The sequence below is a fragment of the Polyodon spathula genome, chromosome 5 (assembly GCF_017654505.1).
Source record: "Polyodon spathula isolate WHYD16114869_AA chromosome 5, ASM1765450v1, whole genome shotgun sequence".
Taxonomy (NCBI): Eukaryota; Metazoa; Chordata; class Actinopteri; order Acipenseriformes; family Polyodontidae; genus Polyodon; species Polyodon spathula.
Genome location: NC_054538.1, coordinates 2,473,812 through 2,487,363, shown reverse-complemented (window position 1 = coordinate 2,487,363; position 13,552 = coordinate 2,473,812). Strand labels below are relative to the sequence as shown.

The 13,552-nt window shown below is 37.9% G+C and overlaps 1 protein-coding gene across 6 annotated transcripts in view; it reads right to left on the bottom strand.

The window, feature by feature from the left end:
- LOC121315414 (ral GTPase-activating protein subunit alpha-2-like) overlaps window positions 1-13,552 on the bottom strand; it is a 161,564-nt gene that overhangs the window by 137,798 nt on the left and 10,214 nt on the right. For all 6 annotated transcript variants that reach the window (XM_041249469.1, XM_041249471.1, XM_041249470.1 and 3 more), the window contains exons 2-4: window positions 12,613-12,723; window positions 8,490-8,539; window positions 1,640-1,697 (exon numbers count right to left, since the gene is read on the bottom strand). In XM_041249469.1, the coding sequence (XP_041105403.1) occupies window positions 1,640-1,697; window positions 8,490-8,539; window positions 12,613-12,723 (219 nt within the window). The remainder of the gene's footprint in view (window positions 1-1,639; window positions 1,698-8,489; window positions 8,540-12,612; window positions 12,724-13,552) is intronic.

The following is a 13,552-nucleotide window of genomic DNA, read 5'->3' as shown; positions in this document are numbered from 1 at the left end:
TTGCTACAGAGAAACTGGTCCATGCCTTTGTCTTGTCTAGACATGACTACTCAGCAGCCTGGGTTTTGACTAGATCTCAATCTGGTGATCATATTATCCTTGTTCTGGAATCCATATACTGGCTTCCTGTTAAGTTTTACATTGATTTAAAAAAGGCTTTGAAGGGTGTGTCTTCCCCTTACATAACTGACCCCTAGAGGCAATTTGCGGTCCACTGATGTTGGACTCTTATGTGTGCCCATGACCAGATTACGAACATGTGTGTCATCAATCCTTCTGTTCCTATGCCCCTAGGTGGTGGAACGCCATTCCCAAAGAAATGAGGGACTCTGAATCCTTCTGTGTTTTTAAAATGTGCCTTTTTTAGATTTAAATGTTTGATATTTTTCTTATTGTTTATTTTGTTATCTTATGTACAGCAGTTTGTGATGACTTGACATGAAAGGTGCTTTATAAATTATTATTATTATTATTATTATTATTATTATTAATTATAATAATAAAAAATAGGTTTTGACACAAATGTCTGGAATTCTTAGAAGCAACCCTAAGGAAGCTTGGTAGTCCAGTGTTTAGAGAAAGGGGCTTGTTACCAGGAGCTTTCTTGGTTCAATCCCAGCTCAGCCGCTGACTCACTGTGTGTGACCCTGAGTAAGTCACTTAACCTTATTGTGCTCTGCCCTTCGGATGAGAAGTAAAATCGAGGTCCTATTGTAAGTGACTCTACAGCAGCAGCAGTTGTGATGCACAGTTCACACCCTAGAAGTCTCTGCAAGTCGCTTACTATAAAAGCAACTGCTAAATGACTAAATAATAATAAACACTGATAAGGGTGAGCTTACACCAACACTACTTGAATCATGCTCATTTCCATTGTACGCCGTAGACAATAGAAGATGGTTATAGCCTAACCCAAAAAGATTTTCAGTGTGGAATAAATCTGAACTTGCTCCTGAACACAGGATGCAGCATTTGTATTTATATTTAAACTTCACAGAACATAATTATGGTTTTATTATAGTCTGTCTAATAAAAGCTACAGAAATAAAGTGTTACATCTCTACTAAATGAATTTGATGTGAAGAACTGTGGTTTGATGAACAACACAGAATACTAGTGTCAATGCATCTTTTTTTTTTTTTTTTTAGCAGAGACAAGCGACTGCAGTGGGATTGCCAACTTACTGTATTCTCAAAGTGGTTTTAGTTTTCAAAATGTTCTAGGTAAGTGAAAAAAAGCTCTAGATGTGTAACTTACTTGTGCACCGTCCTGTGAACTGTGGACATGAATCCAATAACACATGTCTAAGTGCTAAAATACATTATTTAAATATTTTTGCTGCATGTTTTTTGTGCCTTGTGCCAAAAATAAATAACTTGATAAAGATGTCAGACTTGCACAGGGTACTCGAGGGTTCCACATTCAGTCTCATTTAGCTACTTACTAAAAACATATGTATTGGGTAATAAATGATACAGGCTATTTGTCTTTAATTTAATAATGTAACCAGCCAGGTCATGTTATGCCTTGCTTAATTCTTTTATTACCTATATGGGTCTTAGACATAACAGATGTTTCAATGCTGTACTAAAAACAACACACTTAGTTCACAGGTAAAAAGTAATTATAAATACCTTACCTATACTGTGAAATTGCCATCTGTAGTATATTCTTTCCGGCAGAAGCTGAAGAATTTTCTGTAAAAGAAAAAAAACAAATGAACATATTATATAGCAGAAACGGTCTGTCATGCTACTGAGTTACAGTACATTTGATATTGCTCAGCACTAACAGCTATTAAAATGCCTGGGATGATTGGTCCTTCATTTTTATCCCATTGAAGAAACACACTTGAACATGATTTCCATTACATGAGAGTAGATGTTAAAACTTCATGCTGATTTGAACTCGGCTCTCGCCAAGATAAGCACCAGCTAAGACGCAGCGTTACAGTAAACTAATTTGAGTCATCTGCATCTCCATCCATTTGCATTTCCTTACATCTGATGATGGTGATACCCTTCTGCCTGGTGTTGATGGCTGAAGTGTAATACTGGCTCCAGGGATCAGCTTATTTTGCCTCCCTGGCGCATCAGCACACACAATGGCTGCAATGCTGGCTCCGGGGATCAACCACAGTGTGGTCTCCCCAGCGCATCAGCATGACAACTGTCTGGACTGAGCTAAGTAGGGTACATCTCTGGGGTCTTCAAGTAGCCTTCCATCCTCTGTGTTTCGTCAACTAGCCCACGACATCTCAAGAGGGCTCAACAGTGATTCTGGCGTCCCAGCATCACCCCCCTCCGTCCCCTATTCAACTCAGCCCAGCTTGCTTACCCGTACATCAGCGTTACTTTCTTTCTATTGTGCTTGAGATCCCCAGCCAGAATTTTTCTGTCTCAACCACAGCCAGTTGCTGCTCCTTTCTGCCGCTTCAGATAAGTTCTTCAATGTGTGATCCAACTCTTGACCACTGAACCCGACATCTCTGAGAAACTGGGTTATAGAGTGTGCCACAAATCCTCGACAACCCACCTCCACTGGGTAAACCCGGACTTTCCATCCTCGCTGTTCCACTTTAGCAGCTAGTTGAGCTTACCAAAGTTTCTTCCTCTCATACGTCATGTCTCATACACAGCATCCTCCCATGGCACTGTTGACTCTAGCAGATGAACAAGGCATGTTGATCCAGACCACAAGACAATGTCTTATCGAAGGTTAGTGGTGGCAATCTCAGGTGGAAAAATAAGCCGTTGACAACATCTTCCTGCATTTTCCAGTCTCTTGCAGCTCCTAGTTGTCTTGGGCAAGGCTTAGTTTGAATACCTTTTCTTGGTGGTTGTTCTACTGGATGGGGGAATATTGTCTTTTGTGTGTAATGCTTTGATGGAACTGGTGGCAATGTATTGGTCATGTTACACTTGTCTTCTAATGTTAAGGCCAAACATCACAGCGCCTATTCATGGCGCCAAGTAAACTGTCATTGGCAAAGACCCACCTTAAATCCTGTCAAAATGTGCTTTAATGTTGCAGGTGATGAACACAAAGGACATGAGGGATCCTCACCCACTCAGAGGTTTAGGTTCTGTGGTGATGCAACTGATGAGGAAACTGATCCTGCTCTGTTCCATTGTCCATAGGTCTTGCCAGCCGATCTTGTGTTGTTCTACATTCTCCAATCTCATCCCTTCTCCCTGCTTGGCCTGGGAAACGGCCTTTATACACCTGATCCTCTCCTCCTGCTTTTGCACCTCGTTGACTACCTCTTCTATGCTGAACTTGCCCCATAATATCACCGATTCGAAGGGCAGCCTTAACATCGTCCACGGCTTTCTTTGCCACCCATATTCTTCCAGTTTTCAACACAGGTGCTGCCTCCCTTACGCATTTGTTGCGTGAATCTACTAATGTCATTTCCAGTCGGACCTTGGCGCACTTAACCTCCTCGGTTAAAACAGAAACTGGTAGCTGCAGTATTCCTTTACCATGAAATCCCACTCTGCTGAGGCAGCATGGAACTCTCAACCATTTCCTGAAGTATGAACTAATTAAAGCTTCCAGCTTCTCAACTGTTGTCAAGGAAACCTTGTACACAATCAGTGGCCACAGCAGCCTTGGCAGTAGACCAAACTGAAAGCACCAGGGTTTCAGTTTGCCCAGTAAAGTGCTGCTGTCTATGCTCTTCAACCCTTCCACTGCTTGTTGTCTAACTTCTCCCACGCGAACTGTGTCCTTTAGATCCCCGTCGTACCATCTCCTAAGACTTTTCACTGGCTCCTCGGACACTGTTGGTATTGCCTCACCATTAATATAGAACCTTTTATCTACTACTTTACCTTTAATTATAGAGATGCTCCTTGATTTATTGGGCTTAAATTGCATTTGTGGTCATTCGATATTATTGGTTAATTTGCCCAATAACCGATTAGTGGAGACTACTGTTGTAGTCATAGCTGTCATGTCATCCATGCATGCTCAAATTGGTGGTAGTCGCATGGCAGAAGTCAAGCACTCTCCTCCCACTACCCACTTTGATGCCCTAATAATTACTTCCATTGACATGGTAAAACCCAGTGGAGAAATGGTGCATCCTGCCATTATTCCAACTTCTAGGCATTTCCATGTTGTGCTGAATTCTGAAGTTGAAAAACTAAATTGCCAAAGTAGGCTTTCAATAAATTTGTTATTGTCATCGGTATGCTGAAAAAATCAAATGCTTCCCAAAAAAGTTCATGTTGCACCGAACCATATGCATTAGCCAAATCCAGGAATGTCCCATGGAGCTCCTTCCTCTCCTTTTTAGCTGATTGAATTTGATTACACTGATGTGTTCTAAGCATCCTGGGAAACCTGGAATGCCCCCTTTTTGTACTGAAGTGTCAATGAAGCAGTTCTTTAATAAGTTGACAATCTCTGAACAATAATGCTGAAGAAAATCTTGCTTTCTACGTTTAATAGGGAAACTGACTAATGCTTGTAGAATCTTTTTCTTTTGGTATAAAGACTCCACCTGCTCGGCGCCATGCTCTTGGAACAATCTGTTTTTCCCATGACACTTTCACCAATTTCCACAGGATTCATAGAATTCCAGAAGCATGCTTGTATACTCTGTACGGAACTCCATTAAGCCCTGGCGATGATGATGCCCTTGCTTTTTTCACAGTTTACTCTACTTCTTTCCACTTAGGATCACACTCCTCCATTTGGTGTTCTGGTGGATTGATAGGTGGGATGTCTGAAGGAATTGACCTAGGCTCCTGCCTTTTTGAATCTGTATGTTTCCTCCAAATATCTCTTCAGTTTAAACTTAGCGTGCCATTTTTCTCCCTAGTGAATAACTTCTTTACAAATTTGAACGGATCTTTATAAAAGTTAGTTCTCGCATGCTCCTTTCTGTAGCGTTTCTGTAGGCGCTCAGCTCTGTGCAATGTTGCAAGCTTATCTTTTATGACCCTTTGTAACAGATTGAGTCCCTCCTTCTGACTTTGTTCTGCTCTTCTCCATACCTTCCTCAGCTGCCTCCTAGACACTGGATATTTTTTCTACACTGCGTGCATGTTGTTTTTTTTTTTATATTTACTTGTACTGGGTTGGTTCTTTTTATGTACTATTACTGCATGTATACATCTTTATATGGCTGACCCTTCCATCTCTTTCTTCATTAATTTTTGATAAAGATGAAAAATACTTGTTCAGATACAATGCTTCCTTTCATTACACTAGTATACTCTAACAACTGGTTCAGATTATTCAATCTGAATTTGCTTCTACTGGTATTTTTATGTAAGGAATACGGCTTCTTGAAATGAGATTTACGTGGGGTGTTTGCATTTTTAATCTGCAGTGCAGGAGGTCACTGGTTTAAGCCCTCTTATCGACACCTCAGTCAGTCTGGCTGTGAATCAGTGAAGTCCTTCATTGTCACACAGTCAAGTCTCTAGAACTGCCTGTCCTTTCAGTAGCAAACTACCCTGAAAGCAACACTGCTTGCCTCCATCGCCAAGATTTTTATATTCAAAATCAACATACATTTAAAAAGGCACAGCAAGATTTTTATATTCAAAATCAACATACATTTAAAAAGGCACAGCAAGATTTTTTTGTTAAGCCAGCACCTTACCTTAATACCCATCAATAATCTCTCCTGTCTTCAGAGTGATTCTCAAACATGAAACAGTCCCAGACTAGAATAACCCCTGCTGTGTGTAACAATGGTATTTGCTGGCTGATACAATATGCAATTCTTTAAACCACTGTATCTCGCTTGGCATCCTTCCGGTGGTTGACAATTCTTTGAAGATGCCTTATCCACACTCTTAGCATTCCAACCACAGCTTGTTCATGACTGAGAATAGTTCGGAAAGTTATATATAGTGTTCGGCATTTTCGGTTTCTATCTTTAAAAGAAAAATCCGGGAATGTTTCAGAGTTTTGTTTTACATATATAAAAATAGGGATAAAATTGGTAAAAAATAGTTTTAATTGAAACATCTGTAAAAATTGTGGGGAAAAAATCTCAGTATAGACACTTTACATGTGGAATATGATGTGTAGCAGTTCTGGTTTCTGATTAGGTTTAATATCCCTGGTATGTCTGATAAAGCACAATCTGTGCAAGTCAGAGCCATGTTTTCCCAAGTTAACTGGTAATTTGCTAACGTTTGGGCAATCGCTTTGCTGACGGAAACAGTATCTGCAGAAGATATGAACATGACATCAGCACAAAACAAGACAGGCTTATTCACCTACAAATCATAAAAATAAAATAAAATTGACAGAACTGGGTGGTGCAAGCCACGGACGACGCATCAAAAATCACAGTGGACATCAATGCGTTCCATGTAAGTTTGCCAACTAAAGCATCACCATTTTCTGTCAAATATTTACAATTAAGATTGTTGGCGTTAGGCAGTGCTTTAGCTGATGGACAGACAGTTCTGTCGCATGAAGTAACCGATACAAACCTCTGCAATAAACCGTGGTTGTCCAGCAAAGCACAGCACTCTGACAAACTCATTAACACAGTCATTCTGTGCTCTTTTTATTAAAGTGTGTGTAAAAGCAGCATAAATGGATTGCTTGTCTCTCAGTTCATTTTCTTGTTTTAGTTTAATGTGTCGTTTATTGTACAGTATGTTCTTTTATTGTCAGCACAAACTTGTGCCTCAATGCAGCAGTATTTGCAGCGCTATGCATCCTCTGCCTCATCTCACCCACTTCTGCTATTTTTGCTTTTTGTATACTTCGAAACACTTGTATTCTTTTGAATATTCATGAACTAATTTAAGTTTTCTCCCCATTCCTCATCCACTAAAAATATGATATTTGTATCATATTATTTACTGTGTTACTCTGCTTACCTTATTTCTGTTGTGATAAACAATAGAAGTAATTGTGTTCAAAATTATTTACTCTATGGGAAAGTCATACTGTATCTTAGACTCTAATACTTCATACAGTGTTTCAGAATACACCATATGTGTTGAACCTGATCAGCTCGGCAGCAAACAGACCATACTGGCTAAACAAGTCTGTCTTATTGAAGTAGTGGTACAGTATGCAGGTGAAAAGTTAAGAAGGGGCAATCTTGAAGCCATTTATTTAAACAATTTTGCAGCAAATATAAAAATAAGAATTCAGCATTATATAAAATTCAGCTGGCCGTCCACATATTTGGTAACATGACATTGTACTACTGGAAAGCAAAGAGGACAAACACAGGCTATTTGCATTTCAAATTAATTCACCAGCACGTTCTAAATGAAAGAACACCTTCATGAAAGAAAATGACTCCCAAAGCCAAACAAATACTGGTTTGTTTTAGGAACAATTTAAGTGCTAATAAAAATTTTGGGTAACCAAAAACTACCATATCTTGGGTACGCCAACACAACTAGCCATTTTACAGCCAACATAATGCACACCTGTCTGTTAACAGAGGCAGGATGGGATGGAACAAAGCACTTTGGGCAAAGACCTGCCCCAAAAAGTGGAAAGGCATCCATGAAAGAAAATCTAATGGAACTTCTAATTAAGTGAGGTTTCAATTAATTTATAGAAAATGTATTAGCACACACTGTAATGCACAGAGACAGCAGCTACTGCAATTGAGTCATTTGTATGGTAAATGAATGCACTGGTGTATCAGAATGGAATCTGGAAATCATGGAAGCATGCAAATCATTGTATGTTGCTGCAGTTTACACAAAACCTTTAACAAATGTTTTCATTGGCATCTGTAGTTCACTGTTATGTGAACATCAACTGAACTAGTTGATGTTGAGAAATGGGAAGAATTTATTTTATTTATTTATTTTTTCTACTGAGACTGTAGCAAAACACAGAGCCACATACAAAGACGGTATTATGTTCAAATCCTGCTGTGAAAACACAGGGTTCATAAGCTACACTGCTGATAAAACACCAAAGAAGTGTTCTCCAATCTAGCTTCTAACTAATAAGAACCTAATAAATTCACGAACGAGAAAGGCCATTCACCCCACCTAATGCATCACGCTCAGGCAGACAGGTTTATTACAAACTGAAATATTTAGCGCACATATATCTATGGCTCATGTTTACAGCAGCCATGTTTCACTGCATTATTACAGCACAGTCATTTTAAACCAGCGTGTCTTCATTCCCTATCCATTGACCAATCGTAGTTTCAAATAACTCACTACATTCCATTAAATAAAAAATGTAGCTACAGTACACAGTATAGGCTAACTACAATATGTTGTCATATTACCAAGCCAACATGACTAAAGAACATACCAGGAGTAATAAAGTGATGCACAAACATGTGTGATTGCAATGCTCTTCACTTCAATAATATAAACTTGAACAATACCATAAACATAATAACATCCAACACAAGGATGGTTAGGCACTACTGCCTAGCAGAAGAACAAGGCTTCTGTGATAAATATGAATGAATATAAAACCAGAAGGAATGCATATGTACTTCAGCTTGCAGTTCAACTTACTTCAAAAAGAAAGAGAATGGAGTCCAGCTCCTCCCTTTGTGATTTATTCCCTGAAAAACAAATGTAAAAAGGACATTGTCAGCAGGGTCTACTCTATGCAAAGAACACATTTTACTTTTCCATACTGTAGCCCTCCACTGTGCTTTTCACCTGTTTTACAATCCGCCGTTATAGCTGTGACAGATTTGCCACACCAACAACCCAAACACTCCTAATACTATTACTGCAGTAGATACAGCTCTGGCCAACAGTTTCACATCACCTATAGAATTAACTAACTGTGCTTCATAAAGTCCAATTAAACCTGCTGAATACCAGAACATCAACACACTGTAGTTTTCCATATACTTTTAATTTTTTTAATTTATTGAGCAACGTTGTAAGCTTTTAATCCTCTTTATACCCTTGACAGAGTCGTAAAATAACGGGCCTGTGTGGTTAAATGTGCTCATTATCCAGACTATATCTACAGTAAGGCTAAACAGTTTCAGACAGCATGGACAGAACTCTGTACTCCCAGAAATCAATCAAGCACAGGAACTAAAACAGCAATAACTGACAGCACAGCCACTGGCACATGTTTCTGCCTCTTTACTACACATAGTAACACCTGGCAGCCTCACCACTAATGAAGATGTGTTGTTGAAACATTTTCTGATATGATTTGAGATATAGGTGATATTGAAAAAAGTAAGGCGAGTCATTTCAGGTTTCAGAAAAAATAAAAAACCTTACAGTTTACCTTACAAATACTAATGAGTCTGGTTTTAAAAAGAATTACTGCAAAATAGATGAAGGTGGTCAACTCACTTTATACAAGCAGTAGTGGGCAGGAACACTAATGAAAGCCACCACTCATGAAGGCCATAAAGAACATTTTAAGTAAAAAGGTAATTTAGACAGGATAAGTTATGCAAGAGAACCATTTTGTTAGGTGACTTAAAACTCAATACTTGCTTCCTGAGGAATGGTTTAAACTGTTTTTTACTAGAATATTTAGGTGCATTTATTACTGTATTTCAGTGATCAATCCTGCATTAGAAAAATACATGTTTTTGGCTTACTCTTAAGAGATTTTCATGTTTCCCACCGCAGACAAAAATACTGTTTTAAGAGTAACTTGTATTGCCGTCCATATAACCAACAACTGTGCACTGATGAGATAACCTCTGATTATCTCGACAAATAACCGAACATAATGGTCAAAAAACTGGCAAATAAAAGTTAAAGGGGTGCTATGGCACTGTGCGTTCAGTAGAACCATTATTTGAGTTTTGGGGCTGCACAGCATGATCTGTGGAAAGTAAAGTCAGGGAAATGCAATCATCCAAAGTTAAAAATTACAAAAAAATAGCTAGGTATCTAGGCATTTGAAAAATATTTAGAGAACTTAATATAATAATAATAATAATAATAATAATAATAATAATAATAATAATAATAATAATAATCTACTCAAGATAAAGTCAACACAAGTGCTTTTATCACAATCAAAGAATAGTTGATGTCTGTAACTTGGTCTGAAATGTTTAAGCAATCAATAATTTTTCTTTTAAACAGCCTAATTGTGTTAAGATGTCTTCATGAAAGCGAATACTGTATGGATTTGTTTTGCCTTCTCAGTATAGAAAATTACAATATTTATGTACATTTGTGCAACAAAATATGATTTCCAACACTACTTACTCGAGACATGTTCAATGTAACAGTCAGAAATGCAATAACCTGTATATTGTAACTGATGCATAATTTGTCTCAACATAGTAAAAAAAAAAAATAATAAAAATGCATGATTCAGATAATCGATTAAAAACTATTAATTTTTTATTAAATTCTGTAATTACTTTAAGAAATGAAGGTCAATCTTTAAGACAAATCGCAAGAACTTTGCAAGTGTCTGTAACTGCTATGGTCAAGACTATCAAACGATTTGAAGAAACTGGCACTCATGAGGACCAAACAAGGTCAGGCAGGCCAAGGGTGACCTCAGAATCAGAGAACAAGTTCATTCGAGTCACAAGTTTGCAAAACCAGCGATTAACTGCCCCTGAAATACAAGCTCAGCTAAATGCTACTAGAAGTACAGATGTTTCAATATCAACTGTTCAGAGGAGATTGTGTGAAGCTGGCCTAACTGGAAGAATTGCTGCAAAGAAACCATTGTTAAGAATGCAGAATAAGGGGAAGAGTCTTACGGACCGATGACTCAAAATTTGAAATATTTGGGTCCAACTGCCGAGTATTTGTAAGACGTACAGAAGGTGAGCGCATGGGTTTTGCAAGTGTGGTTCCCACTGTCAAGCATTGAGGAGGCAGTGTCATGGTCTGGGGTTGCTTTACTGGTGACAGAGTTGGTGATCTTTACCAAGTCCACGGCAAGCTCAACCAGCATGGCTATCATAGCATACTTCAGAGGCATGCCATTCCATCAGGATTACAGCTAGTTTAGCAGTCCTTCATTCTTCAGCAAGATAATGACCCGAAACACACCTCAAAGTTGTGCAAGAACTATCTGGCGAAGAAGGAGAGTGAAGGACAACTCAGTCTAATGACCTGGCCTGCCCAGTCTCCAGACCTCAATCCCATAAAACTTGTATGGGACGAACTGGACAGAAGAGTCAAAGCAAAGCTACCCACAAGTGCCCTACATCTCTGGGAATTGCTGCAGAAGAGCTGGGAAGACATGTTGGGTGATTTCCTGCTTAAACTTGTTAACCAAATGCCTTGTGTTTGTGAGGCTGTTATTAAGGCAAAGTGTGGCTACTTTGAGGAATCCAAGATTTAGAGACAATTTTCAATTTTCTTGAACATTGCTTTGATACTCCTCATGTTTTGTTTTGTATGTTTTGTTTTGTATATTGTGTTTTCATTTTCAAGTATTTACAGAAACGTATACGACGTAGAACATTGTCAATTATGAAAAAAACCTAGTTTCCAGCAAGTGTACTCAAACTTTTGACTGGTACTGTATATATATATATATATATATATATATATATATATATATATATATATATATATATATATACACACACACAGATAGATAGATAGATAGATAGATAGATATAGATAGATAGATATAGATAGATAGATAGATGTTAAGAAGCTTTGGTACAGGCGATCCTCGACTTACGACGCACGGTACTTACGACTCTTTTGCATTATTACCCTACTTCGACTTCATGACATCGCTACGTCATTTACGACACGGCGAGACCTGAGCCATGCGTCATGTGTCTGAACAGCAGTGCCTGCCGTGGTGGCCCTGACTTAGTCTAGCGCGGGTTTTTTTGTTTATGCATGTAACTAATTTATTTATTTTTTATTTATTTGCCGTTAACAATGTCTGATAAGAGCAACTGACTCAAAACGAAACCTAAGCTGTGAACTCTGTCACAAGATGAGGGGCTTAACTTCAGGCAATCATATTTCCTGCTAGGAGTACCACATGCACACACTGAATTCGTCATTGCAAAGCCCAGAGTTTGTGCTTTTAAACAAGCAAGTTAGGTGTCTGAGTAATATGCGCATAACCACTGGGCTGAGTGTAAAGAGATAAATAAATATTTGCATAAGTACAATATAACGGGTCATTTTTGTAAAACTATATTATCTGGCTGAAGAGTCAGGAACGTGACCCTAATTTATAACATTGTTCTAATGGGAAAATGTGCTTCGACTTACAACGCGACTTTCCGGAACTAATTGTGTCGCAAGTGCGAGGACTGCCTGTACTTTATCTCCTTTTGATAAAGATAAGATTGGGTTCTGTACCATACCAGGATAGAAGGGTGGGCCTCTTTTTTAAGACTTTAAAAAAGCTAGAATCATTGACTATAATGACAATCATCTTGGTGTTATGCAGCAACATTGAGGAAGTTCATTGGTTGACCAAAGAACTACTGTCTGGATTGAACATTAATTGTAAACATAGTCTGAGATTTTGGCACACATTATTGAATAAGATTTTAGAGTACTGAATCACTCACATCCTCGTGAGCAACATAGAACAACAATAGTGTGATTCCTTTCTTACCCTCCCTCTCCCTTCATTATACAAGTCTGATTACACAGGGAATTGTACAGTACTTCAAGGCATATTAATTACTCATTAAGTACTTACCTTTTTGCTTTAAGCTATATTCCAGTGTAATGAAATTCTCAAAGAAGACAAAGTAAATTTGAGAGCAGTTTGTTTCAAAGAACGTCTTTAGTTCTCCCCCATCCAGGATATCTGCAATAAGTAAACGAAAGTCCACTGAAAAGGTGTGTTTTTTTTTGCATGGTTTTACATATCACATTATTTAATTACAAAGATAATCAACTAAAAACACACACATACATAATGTACAGTAACAGTAAATTGCCTTCAGATCACATTCAGGTCTAATGCAATGAAAAGCAGTTAATGGTTGACAGTTAAATGTAATTTGAGTCGAACACTCATGCATTGATCACTATTTACCGTATACATTAGCCTGCACATTTTATGAGCACATTCTGTAAGCACAGGACATCAACTTAATAACAGTATTTAAAACATTTCTGTGTCATCAGCCTTTGATCTTTTGATTGATTCATTCGAAGGCTGGGGCGATGCCTACTTTTTCACTATCGTCATATCATTCTCCAAAAACCCTGATGCATCGATTCATCGACATTATGAAAGGGTAAAAAAAATGCAGCAATGGTTGTGGAGCTGTGGATTACTGTGTGACAATGCAAGTGACGCTTTAAAAACCAGTATGCATATTAATCTGATTACAGCAGTTTAGTAATTAAATATATTCAATTATTGTTTTATATATATATATATATATATATATATATATATATATATATATATATACATTTATTTTTTTTTTTTTTACCTTATTCGTGTTGATTTTGTACCAGTTGGGGGTCAAAGCAAAATAAAAATAAAAAGTTGTTTAAATCCACAGCAGTCAGAGTAACAACCAAATCAAGAGAAAAACTAGTCAGGGCATTTTAATAAAATGCAAAACAACAACAGCTGTGCATTTCTAAAACCTAGATGTAAAAGACATTTAACCCTTTTTCAT